Source organism: Mus caroli, unplaced genomic scaffold (assembly GCF_978045245.1).
Source record: "Mus caroli unplaced genomic scaffold, Mus_caroli_1 scaffold_6, whole genome shotgun sequence".
Taxonomy (NCBI): Eukaryota; Metazoa; Chordata; class Mammalia; order Rodentia; family Muridae; genus Mus; species Mus caroli.
This window is the reverse complement of record NW_028227261.1, coordinates 40,291,683-40,306,845: the sequence shown is the minus strand read 5'-3', so window position 1 is coordinate 40,306,845 and position 15,163 is coordinate 40,291,683. Positions and strand designations below refer to the sequence as shown.

Genomic DNA, 15,163 nt, shown 5'->3' with positions numbered 1-15,163 from the left:
CCACTTTTCTTTTGAGATATGCTTTTAACATTTTTTTAAAATCATGTGCATATATGTGTATCTCTGTGTGGAAGCATGCATTTGTGAGTACAGCTGCCTGCAAACTCCAGAAGAGGGCATCAGGTTCCTGAATTACAAGTAGTTTCCAGTCCTTTGCAATAGTACATACGCTTAACCACTGAGCCGTCCCAACATCCCCTCAACACACTGGTTTTAACTGAGACATACAAAAGTCATAATGAAACTTCATAATTAGTTCAAGAACGTGGCCCAGATGTATATTTTATATAGCCTTCTATTATAAATGAGAGCACTCATTTATAATAACTCATTTATTAACTCAGTTAAACACTGAGGTTAATATCTCATTGCATATAAGCCATAATTTTCCAGGACTTGGAATAATTGAGTTATATATTTTATATGCTTTTATAGAGGTGACAGTCTCTAAACTAAATAAATGTTTAGACATAGAGGCCTAGATTTTCTTCACTAATTCCATTTCCATATTTAGCAGTAAGTGGTTTGCTGTATGTTTTTTCTTTCCTGCGTTTAGGTGGCTATACACGGTTGCAGGGGGGCCGTTGGAGCGATAGCAGAGCCCTCAGCTGTGTAGAACGTTTTGATACCTTTAGCCAGTACTGGACCACTGTATCTTCACTTCATCAGGCTCGGTGTGGACTTGGAGTTGCAGTTTTAGGAGGGATGGTCTATGCTATTGGAGGTAATGATAAAGATATCTCATTTCTCAGGTTAGTCTGCTTGGCTATGTTGTTTGTATATGTCCTTGTCCCCCTCGCAACGTGCAATGTGCTTGGCCATCTTCACTCTTCCTTGTCTCCTCCCCTTTCCCTCAGGTGTTTTTAATAAAAAATGCCTATTTATAAAATAAAATAACCATCTCTTTGAACTTAAACTATATGCCAATACATACTTTATAATTAACATGTCTACACCAAAATCTTTATTTTCCTCCCATGATTTGCCGTATACTGCTGGATGGTAGCAATGATTTACCTAGTGGGTCATAACAAAGCTCTAAACATCTTTTTTGTTCCTTCAGTACTGAATGGTTGATCCTAGAGCCTCATGTGTGTGTGGGGCAAGCACTACCAGTGAGCTGGAGACCTCCTCAAAAATTCAAGTAGCCTCCAGGTTGTCTTTCTTTCACACCTACATCCAGTCCAACAGTATTTATACAGCTGTATCTACCTCAACATTATAATACCTCAGCCTTGATGTTTCTGATTTAGTCTCTAAAGTCTGCTCTGACAGTTTGAATCTGATCATGTTATTGTCCTATTCTCAACTCTAGAATGGCTCCTTATTTACTGTTGAAGGGAAAATCCAGTTTAGGGGCTGAAGATGTAGATCAGCTGGCATGGTGCTTGTTTAGCCTGCAGGAAGCCTTGGGTTCACTTCTTAGCATTACATATATCACAGAGGGGGTCAAAAGTTCAAAGTCATTCTCAGCAGCATGAGTAGTTTGAGGCCAACCAGGGTTACATAAGACCCAGCTCAAAAGAGAGGGAGAGGCCAGAGAGACGGCTCAGCAGTTAAGAGAATTGGTTGCCCTTCCAGGAGACCCAGGTTCTGTTCCAACATTCAGGAGTGGCTAACAACCTCCTGTAGTTCTAGTCCAGAGGATCTGATACCCTATTCTGGCCTCTGAAGACACTGAATACATATAGTATAATGTCCATGGAAACAAAATACATATACACATAAAATAAAATGTTAAAAAAGTTACAAAAAGAAAAATTCAGGGTCAGGTAGAGTGGTGAATGCCTTTTATCCTAGGTCTCGGGAGGCAGAAATAGGCAGATCTCTGAGAGTTCGAGGCCAGCCTGGTCTACAGAGTGAGTTCCAAGACAGCCAGGGCCACACAGTTAAACCCTATCTCAAAAAACAGAAACAACAACAATGACAAAAACAAACCAAAACCAAGAAAAAAGAAAACTCCATTTTCATTATTTATTCATGTTTCATACATGATGTTTTTGTTTTTCAAGAAACTGTCACTATCATTTTACCCTTCACTGTAGTGAACTTTACCATCTTTCTTCCTTTTATTATTAGAAAAGAAGCCCTTATTCTAGTTTAATTGCTTCAGTTTTCTCAGCTTTAAAAGAAAGATGGCATAAAAACCAATTTAAACACCTAGTGGTGGCTCCAATTTTATCAAAGAATAGTAAATTTGTTCCTATCTTCAGACTCATGTTTGAGAATCATTTTATGCATTATTTATTTGTGTGTATATATGCATAAGTGTGCCATGGTGTTGGATCCAGGATCGAGGAGTAGGTGAGGGAGGTGAGGCCACAGACCCTGTAAAACAGACTCCGGAGACCAGCATGGAAATACAGATCTGCTGCATTGCACAGCAGCAAGCATTTTTATCCAGCAGTGGCCCAGTGGGGAATCAACAGGTGCTCTGGAGTAGCTGTCATGCACTGGTACTATGGGGAGGTGTCAGGCTGCCAGTACCCAAGAGGACTTATGTAAAGACAGGGAAGCAGCTACTGCCCTATTCCGGGCCCGCTCCGAGGTTCCACTAGTTTGCTAGGATTCTCTATTTATGTCAAGGGGTGTGCCAGCAGACATGGGCACTTGTACTATTAGGGCAGTATGGAAGCCTCCCTCACTGTCCTCTGGGTCCTACCCAGGGGCCACAGCACCCACACCGTGGCACACATGTGGATGTCAGAGAAAACTTGTAAGAGTTGGCTCTTTTCTTCCATTGTCTAGGTTCTTGGGATAGAGTTCAGACAATCAAGTTTGGCGCCTTTATCTGATGATTCATCTCATAAGTCATGAAAATTCTTTCATGTCTATCTCCTGTACAATTTTTCCAGACTTTTTTCCACCTTCCAATCAGAAGAAATAAACATGCTTATTAAAAACAGGATCTCAGATGAGTTTGAGGCAAACCTGATCTTACCTAGTGAGTTTCAGGACAGCTAGGGCTGCACAGAAACCCTATTTCAAAGAAACAAGAAAAACAAACAAACCAACAAACAAATAAATAGGATGGGCATGGTGGCACATACCTTTAATTCCAGCACTGAGAAGGCAGAAGCACAATCTGTAGGCCAGCCTGGTCTACATAGGGAAATCCAGGATGGATAGCCAGGATTAGTTAGAAAGACCCTGTTATAGTGGGACTTTGTCAGACCTACCAGCAGTATAAATACTGACACAGAGGATTTTTAATATTTTAAAGCTTAGGCCTTTTAGCTAGAGCCAGCTGTCTAGTAGAACCTGATTAATCCTGGCACCATGACCCATCACGAGGCTCACTTTCCCTGTCTGCTCCATTCGGGTCTGTCCTTTCACTTCCATGTCCACTGGAGTGTCTCCTGCATCTCAGTTCTTCTCCCAGCATCCCTCTGCCTCTTGGAAGTCCTGCCTCCACTTTCTGCCCAGTTATTGGCCATCAGCTCTTTATTACAATCAGATAAAAATTTAGATTGGGGCTGGTGAGATGGCTCAGTGGGTAAGAGCACCCGACTGCTCTTCCGAAGGTCCAGAGTTCAAATCCCAGCAACCACATGGTGGCTCACAACCATCCATAACGAGATCTGGCGCCCTCTTCTGGAGTGTCTGAAGACAGCTACAGTGTACTTACATATAATAAATAAATAAATCAAAAAAAAATTTAGATTGACACTTATCTAATGAGGAAGAATAAATATTTACAAAATATGAGGCCTGTGATGGACCATAGAAGTAACAATAGCAAGATCCTACCAGCATTTAGCTCTTGGCCAGTACAGCATTAACAATTGAAAATACAGAGATATACCTTCCAGAGTACCTCAACGTCCTGTTTCAAAACAAACAAATAAATAATAAATAAATAAACTGGATTTCAGGACCTAAGAAGGAAAGCATGTGTTCAGCATGAACTACATCGTTTATATAAACAGTTTAGGAGCAGCAAGCCACTCATTACTTTGGCACACTTTATTATTATCATCATTTATTTTTTTTTTTACAGTCCAGTTGTTGCTCCCCTCTGGTCTGCCCTCCCACAGTTCCTCATTCTATTCCTCTTCCCCACTGTCTCCAAGAGGATGTGTCCCTCACCCCAGCAGGCCTCCCCACTCCCTGGGGCCTCAAGTCTCTCAAGAGTTAGGCACATCTTCCCCTGAGGCCAGACCAGGCTGTCCTCTGCTGTATATGTGTCAGGAGCCTCGGACCAGCTAGTGATGTTGCCTGGTTGTTGGCTCAGTGTCTGAGAGATCTCAGGGGTCTGGTTAGTTGAGACTGCTGGTCTTCCTCTGGGGTCGCCTTCTCCTCAGCTTCTTCCAGCCTTTCCCTAATTCAACCACAGGGGTCCCCAGCTTCAGTCCATTGGTTGGGTGTAAGTATCTGTGTCTGTCTCAGTCAGCTGCTAGTTGGGCCTCTCAGAGAACAGCCATGCTGGCCTCCTGTCTGTAAGCACACAATAGCATCAATAATAGTGTCAGGTCTTGGAGCCTCCCCTTGAGATGGATCCCAAGTTGGGTCAGTCACTGTACTGCCTTTCCCTCAGTCTCTTCTCTGCTTTTGTCCCTGTAGTTCTTTTAGACAGGAACCATTCTGGGTCAGAGTTTTTGACTGTGGGATGGCAACCCCATCCCTCCATTTGATGTCCTGTCTTTCTATTGGAGGTGGACTCTACAAGTTCCCTCTCCCCACTGTTGGGCATTTCACCTAAGGTCCCTCCCTTTGAGTCCTGAAAGTCTCACTTCCCAGGTCTCGTGCTTTCTGGAGGGTCACCCAACCAGCCCCCCTCCCCTTTGCATTTTTTCATTCATTCTGCTGGCCTGCAGGGCTTCTCTCCTGTTCCCATCCCCCATACCTGATCATGATCCCCTTTTCCCTAGGTATTCTGTACTTTTTTTTGGCTAATGTCCTTTTGTGCCTGAGTTACCTCGCTTAGGATGATATTTTCTAGTTCCATTCTTTTGCCTGCAAAACTCATGATATCCTCGTTCTTAATAGCCGAATAGGATTCCATTGTGTAAATGAATCACATTTTCTGTATCCATTCTTCCACTGTGGAACATCTGGGTTGTTTCCAGCTTCTGGCTATCACAGATAAGGCTGCTATGAACATAGTGAAGCATGTGCCTCTGTGGTATGTTGGGGATTTTTTGGGTATACGCCCAAGAGTGGTATAGCTGGGTCTTCAGGTAGATCTATTTCCTATTTTCTGAGGAACCTCCAGAGGGAGCTGAAGAGTGGTTGTATCAGCTTGCGATCCCACCAGCAGTGGAGGAGTGTTCCTTTTTCTCCACATCTTCACTGTGCTGTCACCTGAGTTTTTGATCTTAGCCATTCTGATGGGAGTAAGGTGGAATCTCAGGGTCCTTTTGATTTGCATTTCCCTGATCTCTAAGGACTTTTGAACATTTGTTTAAGTGCTTCTCAGCCATTTGAGATTCTTCTGTTGAGAATTGTGTTTAGCTTTTTTTTTGTTTTTTTTTTCCCCGAGACAGGGTTTCTCTGTGTAGCCTTGGCTGCCCTGGAACTTACTCTGTAGACCAGGCTGGCCTCGAACTCAGAGATCTACCTACCTCTGCCTCCCGAGTGCTGGGATTAAAGGCGAGCGCCACCACGCCTGGCTCTGTTAAGCTATATACTCCAATTTTTGATTGGGTTGTTTGGCTTTTTTGGAGGTTAGCTTCTTTTTCTTTTTTTTTTAAGATTTATTTATTTTTATAAATAAGTACACTGTTGCTGTCTTCAGACACACCAGAAGAGGGCATCAGATCTCATTTTGGGTGGTTGTGAGCCACCATGTGGTTGCTGGGACTTGAACTCAGGACTTTCTGAAGAGCATCAGTGCTCTTAACTGCTGAGCCATCTCTCCCCATAATGGTTATTTTAAAATTAGACATAATGGTTGATCTCTGAAAACAGAATGCCAGTGCTGCCGTATATTGTGTTTATAATTCTGTTATGTTATATCACTAAACCTGTTGTCCTTTTTAAATCAGGAGAAAAGGATTCGATGATCTTTGACTGTACCGAGTGTTATGATCCAGTTACTAAACAATGGACAACTGTTGCTTCAATGAATCACCCCCGCTGTGGATTGGGAGTATGTGTGTGCTACGGGGCAATCTATGCTTTGGGTAATTATGCTGTTTGATTTCAGAACAACAGAAAGAAAGAAAGAAAGAAAGAAAGAAAGAAAGAAAGAAAGAAAGAAAGAAAGAAAGAAAGAAAGAAAGAAAGGAAGGAAGGAAGGAAGAAAAATTTGCATCTAGATCTTGAGCTAGAAGAGGCAGGGTAGATTCTGGGATTTCAAGGCTAGCCTGATTTGCATAGATTTGAAAAAAACAAAAGGATTTCTGAGTTCGAGGCCAGCCTGGTCTACAGTGTGAGTTCCAGGACAGTCAGGGCTACACAGAGATACCCTGTCTTAAAAAAAAAAATGAAAAGAAAAATCAAAAACACTTTTTTTTGAGACAGGGTCTTGATTTGTAGCCCAGGCTACCCTAGAAACATTGAACTTGCCATCCTTTGCCTCTCCTTGAGTGCTGTAACAATAGGTATTGGCTGTGATATATGGATGAAGGAAAATTTTTAAATTCAAAAATTGGAGAAAGGGCCAACACTCTGGAAGATTCCTGCAAATAACCCTAAAACAGTGATTTCTAGGCCAGCCTGGGCTACACTATAAAACCCTCTCTCAATCTATATGCTACTTATATGTATGTTTACAGGGCTGACCAATTGGTACTACAGAACCTATTGATGTGCTCTTCCCTGGGGAAGACTGTTGTTTTCTCTGGGTGCTGGGGGTGGGGGGCGCGTGTGGCGCACGCCTTTCTTCCCAGCACTGAAGAGGCAGAGGCAGGTGGATCTCTGTGAATTTGAGGACAGTCAGGGCTACAGAAAGAGAAATCATGTGAGGGGGTGAGGAGGAAGAGGAGGAGGAGAAAGAGGATGAGGATGAGGAGGGGGGAGTAAGAGAAGAAGAAGAAACCTACAAAACTAGCACGGAAGATTCAGGGATCATTGCAGAAGAGGGGATGGAAAGAATGTAGGTCAGTTTGTTATAAGACTGCCTTTTAAGGGCATGTCAGAAGATACACCATAGAGGCTCCCCAACATGACTGCCTAAGCATGAGCTGAACAGGGAGAACAGCAGTCAGCATTAACATGGACAGAGGAAAGCCCATGTGGCTTCAACTCTACACAAAGAATTATAGACAGCCAAGCAATGCCAAGAGTGGAGAACAGTCTTCCCCAGGGAAGCACACCAATAGGTTATGTAGTGCCAGAAGGTCGGCCCTGTAAACATAACATACAAGTCGAATTTAGATTGAACAGGTTGTATTTATGTATTATATATATAATATGTGTATTTTAATAAAAAAGAGGCCATGAATTTAAAGACAAAGAAGTATATGGGAGAGCTTGAAAGGAGGAAAACTGAAGGGAACTGAGGGAAAACTGAAGGTGGCACAACCATTCATAATGAGATCTCACTCCCTCTCCTGGTGTGTCTGAAGACAATTACAGTGTACTTACATATAATAAATAAATAAATCTCTAAGAAAAAAAAGAAGGGGCTGGTGAGATGGCTCAGTGGGTAAGAGCACCCGACTGCTCTTCCGAAGGTCCAGAGTTCAAATCCCAGCAACCACATGGTGGCTCACAACCATCCGTAATGAGATCTGGCGCCCTCTTCTGGAGTATCTGAATAAAATTAAAAAAAAAATGTATTAAAAAAAAAAAAAAAGAAAAAGAAAAAAAAGAAAAGAAAAGAAAATGATCCTTGAGGATGAAAAGCCTTTTGAAGTCCCTAAATTCATCCTAGATAAGTAGTATACTATAATTTGGCTTAGAATTGGCCTTGTTTTTAAATATTAACAATTTTGAAGCTATTAAAGTCATGTTAAAAACTAGTTTACGGGGAGTGGGACATGGGAGGTAGAAGCAGGAAGATCTCTGTGTTCAAGGTCATTCAGGTCTACATAATGAGTTTTGGGACAGCAAGGGCTACATAATAAGACTTTGTCTTTTTTTTTTTTTTTTGAGGAGTGAATAAAAAAATAAAGGTAGTTTTGTGGTCAGGTGTATTAGTGCTTTTTATTGTTGTTGTTTTTCTAGACAAGGTTTCTCTATGTATCTCTGGCTGTCCTGGGACTCACTCTGTAGATCTGCCTGCCTCTGTCTCTTGAGTGCTGGGACTAAAGGTATGTGTTGGCAAATTTGTTTTATTATTTTATTGGGTTCTTATACCTCTACCTCCCTTCCAACCATCCAACACTAGGTAGAAGATTAGAGTGAAAAGAAAACATAGTCTTCTATAGGGAACTTCCTGCTCATTAGGGACAGTTGGGGCCCTTGGGGCAAGTCCACCCTTTGTCGTCAGAATATCCAGCATTCCAGCAATCCAGCATTCCAGCAATCCAGCATTCCAGCAATCCAGCAGTCCAGCAGTCCAGCAATCCAGCAGTCCAGCAGTCCAGCAATCACAAAAGCTGTAGTGGGGGACGAGCAGGGGAAGCAGCAGCCACCATAGGGCCTCTTGGAGCTTTCCCTTTATATCCATCCTCTCGAGTCCCCAGAATTAAACTCTCTGCAGCTGACAAAAATCGCACCCCTGCTAGTAAATGAGGCAAATAATAATCCCCTGCTATGTCCCACACCTGGGATTATAACAAAAATATTCACATAACCTAACTGGGTTGTTAAAGAAACCAAAACTCTCACAACAGGCATGGCCCATCACCACCTGTTAGAACATATCTTTATTCCCAGTTCTCAGAAGGCAGATGCAGGCAGACCTATGAGTTTCTTAAAAGCCAGGGCTATATAAAACTATTCCAAAAATTAAAAATAAAAAAAAGTTTTTGGAAAAGTTTTATTTCTCCTACAATATGCTAGAGCAAATCTGAACTTTACTCATAATAACATTCTGACTTTTCATGTCAACTTAGATCACCTCTGGTCCTTGTGGACTCATCGGTAATGTGAAATCGTTGGGCTAGGTGGTTTCTAAAGTCTTTGTCATAAGAAAGCTTCCCTTGTCTCAGAAATGATTCTTTTTCACTTTGTTGCAGGTGGGTGGGTTGGAGCTGAGATCGGCAACACCATTGAGCGGTTTGATCCTGATGAGAATAAGTGGGAAGTGGTGGGCAGCATGGCAGTGTCACGCTACTACTTTGGGTGCTGTGAGATGCAAGGTATTTATAAAATATTTTTTCCGTCCAGTTACCAGCAATACAGCAGTTATCATTTTGCTGTGTATGTACGTGTATGTGTGCTTTTGCTTAGAATTGGTCTTGATTAGTATAATAGTTTTGAAGATATAGAAATCATGTTAAAAAATAGTTTTGGGGAACAGGGTATGGTGCTGCATACTTTTTTGAGACAAGGTTTCTCTGTGTATCTGTAGCAAGAAGTGTGTGTGTGTGTGTGTGTGTGTGTGTGTGTGTGTGTGTGTAAATCTGTTTATAAAAACCGCTTGAGAGGCAGACAATAGGTAAAGGACTTCCACCAAGTGTGACTGAGGCTGATTCCTGGAACCCACACAGTAGGAGAGGACCACCTCCTGCGAGCTGTCCCCTGACCTCCACACATGCCCTGTGGTGTGCACACATATGTGCACATGACACACAAAGCAAATAGGTGTAAGGGATGAACTATTTGAGGCCCTATTTTCAAAATATGGCTTAGCGCTATTATTGAAGTAGTGTTACTTAACGTAGCAGCTCTGGCTTTTACCTCTTGTGTTATTGACATTTTGTTTCTGTATTGCCAGAATAATTTTTCTGTAATGAAGAAAACTAAGTTAAAAACTTCAGATGGAAGCCAGATATTGTAGTGAGAATTCTGGAATTTGGGTTTCTTTAAAAAACACAGAAGTAGGGGCTGGAGGAGATGAACGATGGTTAAAAGCACTGACTGCTCTTCCAGAGGTCCTGAGTTCAATTCCCAGCAACCACATGGTGGTTCACAACCATCTGTAATGGGAATCTGACGCCCTCTTCTGGTGTGTCTGAAGACAGCAACAGTGTACAGTGTACTTATAGACATAAAATAAATTAATAATTCTTTTTTAAAAATTGATAAAAATATTGTAAGGATGTGTTTTCATTTCAATCCCAGGTGTGGGATGTGGGCTGCGTTGGTTTGCCTTGTGCTTTAGCAGAGGTGTGGTTTTGCCAGCACAGATAGTTTCTTTGGTTTTATAGCATTTGTAATTCTGGGAACCTTTCAGAGGGTATAAAAATACTAGAGCCCTGATGGGGGATTGGTGGTTGTTGGTCATTTAGGGGTGTTGGTTGTACTTTGTTGGTAGTCATGATCAAAGAAAAAAACAAAAAGAAAGAAATTAGATTTGGGGATTTCCCTTTCTCCCCTCTATACTTCTTTCTCTCCTATCTTGTGATAGGAGGTGAAACCAGGGAGGGAGGAGGAATAATGGGTAGGAAAAAGAAAAACCCATAAAATGTCAAAGACCAGTTACAGGGCATACTGATGGTGCACACTTTTAATCCCAGCACTTGGTAGGCAGAGGCAGATGGATCTCTATGAGTTGAAAGCTAGCCTGGTCTACAAAGAGATACCCTGTCTCAAAAAAAAAAAAAAAAAATCAAAACTAAGTAAACTTCAGATAGGTGCTAAAGAAACAGTTTGGTGGGTAAATTTGCCTGCTGCCAGGCCTGCCAACTTGATGGTGGACATTAACCCACCCCTGAAATTGACCCCTGAAAATTGTTGTCTGGACTCAACATCCTTTACATGGCATGTGGAACCAATTTATCATCCTTTGTTGAAACTGTTGTCACCAGTAAGTGTTCATATTGGTTTTATACCATCCCATTTTTATAGATCTACAGATGCCCACACAAATAAAGTGGATTTTTGTTTTAAAGAATAGAAAAAAAAAATCCAGATAGAGTAGCTGTTTAGTAAAATAAGTATTTGATGTGTCTTCCTTTGTTGTCACTTCCTCTCGCATCAACATCTAAGTTATTTTTCATAAGTAGGGGGAAAGTACAGTTTGTTTGTTTGTTTGTTTAATTTTTTATGACAGGGTCTCACTATGTAGCTCTGTCTGTTGTCCTGGAACTCACTATGTACATCAGGCTGGTCTGACTGCTTCTGCCTCCTGCGTGCTGGGATCAGAGGCTTGTGCCACCACGGTTAGCCTGTACCTGTTCAGTAGAAACTGAGCACAAATCTGTTCTTTTTCAGGTTTAATTTATGCAGTTGGAGGAATCAGCAATGAGGGGCTAGAGCTCCGTTCCTTTGAGGTTTATGATCCACTTTCCAAGCGCTGGTCTCCACTTCCTCCGATGGGAACCAGAAGAGCGTATCTTGGGGTGGCAGCCCTCAATGACTGCATCTATGCTATTGGAGGGTGGAACGAGACACAAGATGCCCTTCATACTGTAGAAAAGTACTCCTTTGAAGAGGTGGGCTGCATGATTCCGAATGCTTAGTGTCTTCTTATTCTCTTTCACTACCTGTTACATCTGAAGTGCTGTGCTGTTCTCTTTCACTCATTGTTTTGATTATCAGTTTTCTCTTTTTAAAGAACAAACTTTATGCATCACTTGTCTATTATTCCTATTTTTATTTTTTCTTGCATGTGTATTTTGGATTTTTGCCTTTTTCTCATTTGTAAAATCAGAAACTGAGATGTCAGATTATAAAACTTCATTTTTTTATCATTTATATCTATAAATGTCCTTTTAAGTTTTGGTATAGAGTAGAGATATTGCTAAGTAGCTAAAACCAATGGCTGCTCTTACAGGGGTGACCCAGGTTTAGTTTCCAGCTCACAGTCTATAACGCCAGTTCCAGGGCATCCAACATCCTCTTTTTGCTTCCTTGGGCAGCACACACACACATCATGTAAGACATACAAGAAGGCACAACACTAATAACATAAAGCAATTTAAAATGTTTTAAAATTTTAATGGTTTGTGTATGCAAATGCTCTTATATTGCCAGCCCTATAAATTTTCTTTAGTTACTACTTTAACTGCATCCTACATATTTGATAGTGTTTTGTTTTAATTTTTAAAACTTTATTATTTTTTAATGTATGTGTATAGGCAGTTGTGGGGTCCCAATTGTGGCTGCTAGGTATCAAAACTGGAACATCTGTAAGAGCAGTAAGAATTCTTAATTACTGATCTATCTATCCAGGTCTTGTTGTATTTAATTAATATTTACCTTAAAATGTTTTTTTAATTTCTGATAATTTTTATTTGGACCAGTGGGTTGTTATAAGTATCTTATTGCTTTGGAAGTATGAACTAAATAGTAAAATGTACACTTAGCCACTGTGAGTCACTGGGTCCAGTCCACAGCAATAACATGAAAAAAATATATATATAATGTAATTTACTAATATATGGAGATTTTTCCAGATATCTTTTAATTACTAGTTTCTATTTCTTTTTAATTTTTATTTAAGTTTACTTATTTTGTGTGTGTGTGTGTGTGTGTGTGTGTGTGTGTGATCTCTACATTTATATATGGAAATCAGAGGGCAATTTGCAGGAGTGGGTTCTTTTTTTTTCATTATATGGGTCCTAGGGATTGGATTCTAATTATCAGTCTTGGTGACATACACCTATACCTGCAGTCCCATTTATATTTTTAATTTAATTTTTTAAAATTATTATTATTATTATGTGCGTGCACCAGCACCCTTTGCTTATTTTAAGGCAAGGTCTTGGATGGGTGGTGGTATCACATGTCTTTAATCCAACCACTTGTAAGACAGAGGCAGGTGGATCTTTTGAGTTCCAGGCCAACCTGCTCTACAGAGTGAGTTCCAAGATAGTCAGTACTCTTCAGGGAAACCCTGTTTGGAAAACAAAATCAAAAACAAACAAACAAAGACCTAGGCTGCCTTTGAGTGAGCTCTTGTAGTGCAGACTTACCTTTAAATGGTGATCCTCCTGCCTCGGCCACCTAAGTTGATTTCTAATTAAATTTTCTTTTGATCAGAGAACACATTTTGTATTGTTACTATCTTAATAAACATTCTATACAAATTCTGAAAGGAATTTGTATCCTGCTGGTATTGTGTGTGTTCTTACTATCTATTAGGTCAAGGTAGTCTGAGATATCAGTAAGAAAGAAAAGCGTTAACATTTTCATTTGTAAATGTGGGCTTGTCTGTCTCCTTCTTAATTTCTGTCAAGTTTTGGTTCATATTGCTTAATAGTTCTGTATTACACACTGATAGAAATGAAAGAAACAATACAGAGAGAGCCTGTGGTCTTTTTGCTCTTGTCAGGGAGCATTTTGTGAGAAAGAGAAGCTCTCTTAACTGCAAACAACTCTAAGGCGTCCTCGTTTGTCTTAATTACATGTCAAGTTTTCGGCTCTGCCAGTTTTGTGATGTTCTTTGTAATTATAGTTTTTTCTTTTAGCCTTCAAATGTAGTCTACTATTTTCAAAGCCTTATACCTGGGGATGGGGATGGTGGCCCATACCTTTAATTCCAGAACTCTGAAGGCAGAAGCTAGTGGATCTCTGTGAGTTCAAGGCTAACCTGGTCTACAGTGGAAGTTCCAGGACAGCCAGGGCTACACAGAGAAACCCTGTCTTGAAAAACCAAATGAATGAATGAATTAATTAAAAATAAAAATAAAGGTTAGTATTTATTTATATGTTTATGTCTGTGTGCCTTCAATGTGTGTTCAGATACCTACAGAGGTCAGATGAGGGTATAAACCTCCAGAAGTTAGAGGTATAGGTGGTTGTGAGCCTCCATATATGGATACTGGGATAGCATTTAAACTCAGATCCTCTGGAAGCAACAAGTACTCTTAACTAATAATCCATCTCTCCTTCTTTCCTTTTTATTTACATGTTGTATTTATTTATTTATTTATTTATTTATTTAATGTGCATTGCTGTTTTGCCTGTATGAGTGTCTGTGTGAGTGTCAGATCCTCTGGAACTGGAGTTACAGTCAGCTGTGAGCTGCCATGTGAGTGCTGGGAATTGAATTTGGGTCCTCTGGAAGAGCAGTAAGTGCTCTTAACCGCTGAGCTATTTTCCAAATTACTTCTATAATTTATTATTATTACTATCACTATTTTTTTTTTTGAGATAGAGCCTCACAATGTATCATTGGCTGACTAGGAACTCACTAGTTAGACCAGGCTGGTCTTCAACTCACCAGGATCTGCTTGCTTCTGCCTCACAGGTGCTTGGTTTAAAGGCATGTACCACCACATGTGGCTTCCTTCATTAAAAACAAAAACAAAAAACTTCTGGGCCAGTGAAATAGGACATCAGTTAAGATCACTTACTATGGGCTGGAGAGATGGCTCGGTGGTTAAGAGCATTGACTGCTCTTGTAGAGGTCCTGAGTTCAATTCCCAGACACCACATGGTGGCTCACAACCATTTGTAACGGGACCTGATGATCTCTTCTGGTGTGTCTGAAGACAGCTACAGTGTACTCATATAAATAAATAAACATTTAAAAACAAAAAACAAACAGTTATGCTGATACCAAAACCACACAAAGACCCAACAAAGAAAGAGAACTTCAGACCAGTTTCCCTTATGAATATTGATGCAAAAGTACTCAATAAAATTCTCACAAACTGAATCCAAGAACACATCAAAATGATCATCCATCACGATCAAGTAGGCTTCATCCCAAGGATGCTGGGATGGTTCAATATACAGAAACCCATCAATGTAATCCACTATATAAACCAACTCAAAGAAAAAAACACATTATCATCTCATTAGATGCTGAGAAAGCATTTGACAAAAATTCAACATTCCTTCATATTAAAAGTCTTGGAAAGATCAGGAATTCAAGGCTCATACCTAAGCATAGTAAAAAGCAACATACAGCAAACCAATAGCTAACATCAAACTAAATGGAGAGAAACTTGAAGCAATACCACTAAAATCAGGGACTAGACAAGGCTGCCCACTCTCTCCCTATCTAGTCAATATAGTACTTAAAGTTCTAGCTAGAGCAATTAGACAACAAAAGGAGGTCAAAGGGACCTTAGTCACTGTTTTATTGCTGTAAAGAGACAGCATGACCACAGCAACTCTTATGAAAGGAAGTATTTTATTGGCAGCTTGCCTTACAGTTTCAGAGGTTTAGTCCATTATCATGGTGGAAAGCATGATTGCAGGCAGCCAGCCAGGCAGG

General features: G+C 40.5%; 1 protein-coding gene across 3 annotated transcripts in view; it reads left to right on the top strand.

Moving 5' to 3' along the window:
- Window positions 1-15,163, top strand: part of Ipp (intracisternal A particle-promoted polypeptide) — a 35,114-nt gene that overhangs the window by 15,529 nt on the left and 4,422 nt on the right. For all 3 annotated transcript variants that reach the window (XM_021160062.3, XM_085839065.1, XM_029476809.2), the window contains exons 5-8: window positions 557-724; window positions 5,988-6,125; window positions 9,069-9,191; window positions 11,209-11,429. In XM_021160062.3, the coding sequence (XP_021015721.1) occupies window positions 557-724; window positions 5,988-6,125; window positions 9,069-9,191; window positions 11,209-11,429 (650 nt within the window). The remainder of the gene's footprint in view (window positions 1-556; window positions 725-5,987; window positions 6,126-9,068; window positions 9,192-11,208; window positions 11,430-15,163) is intronic.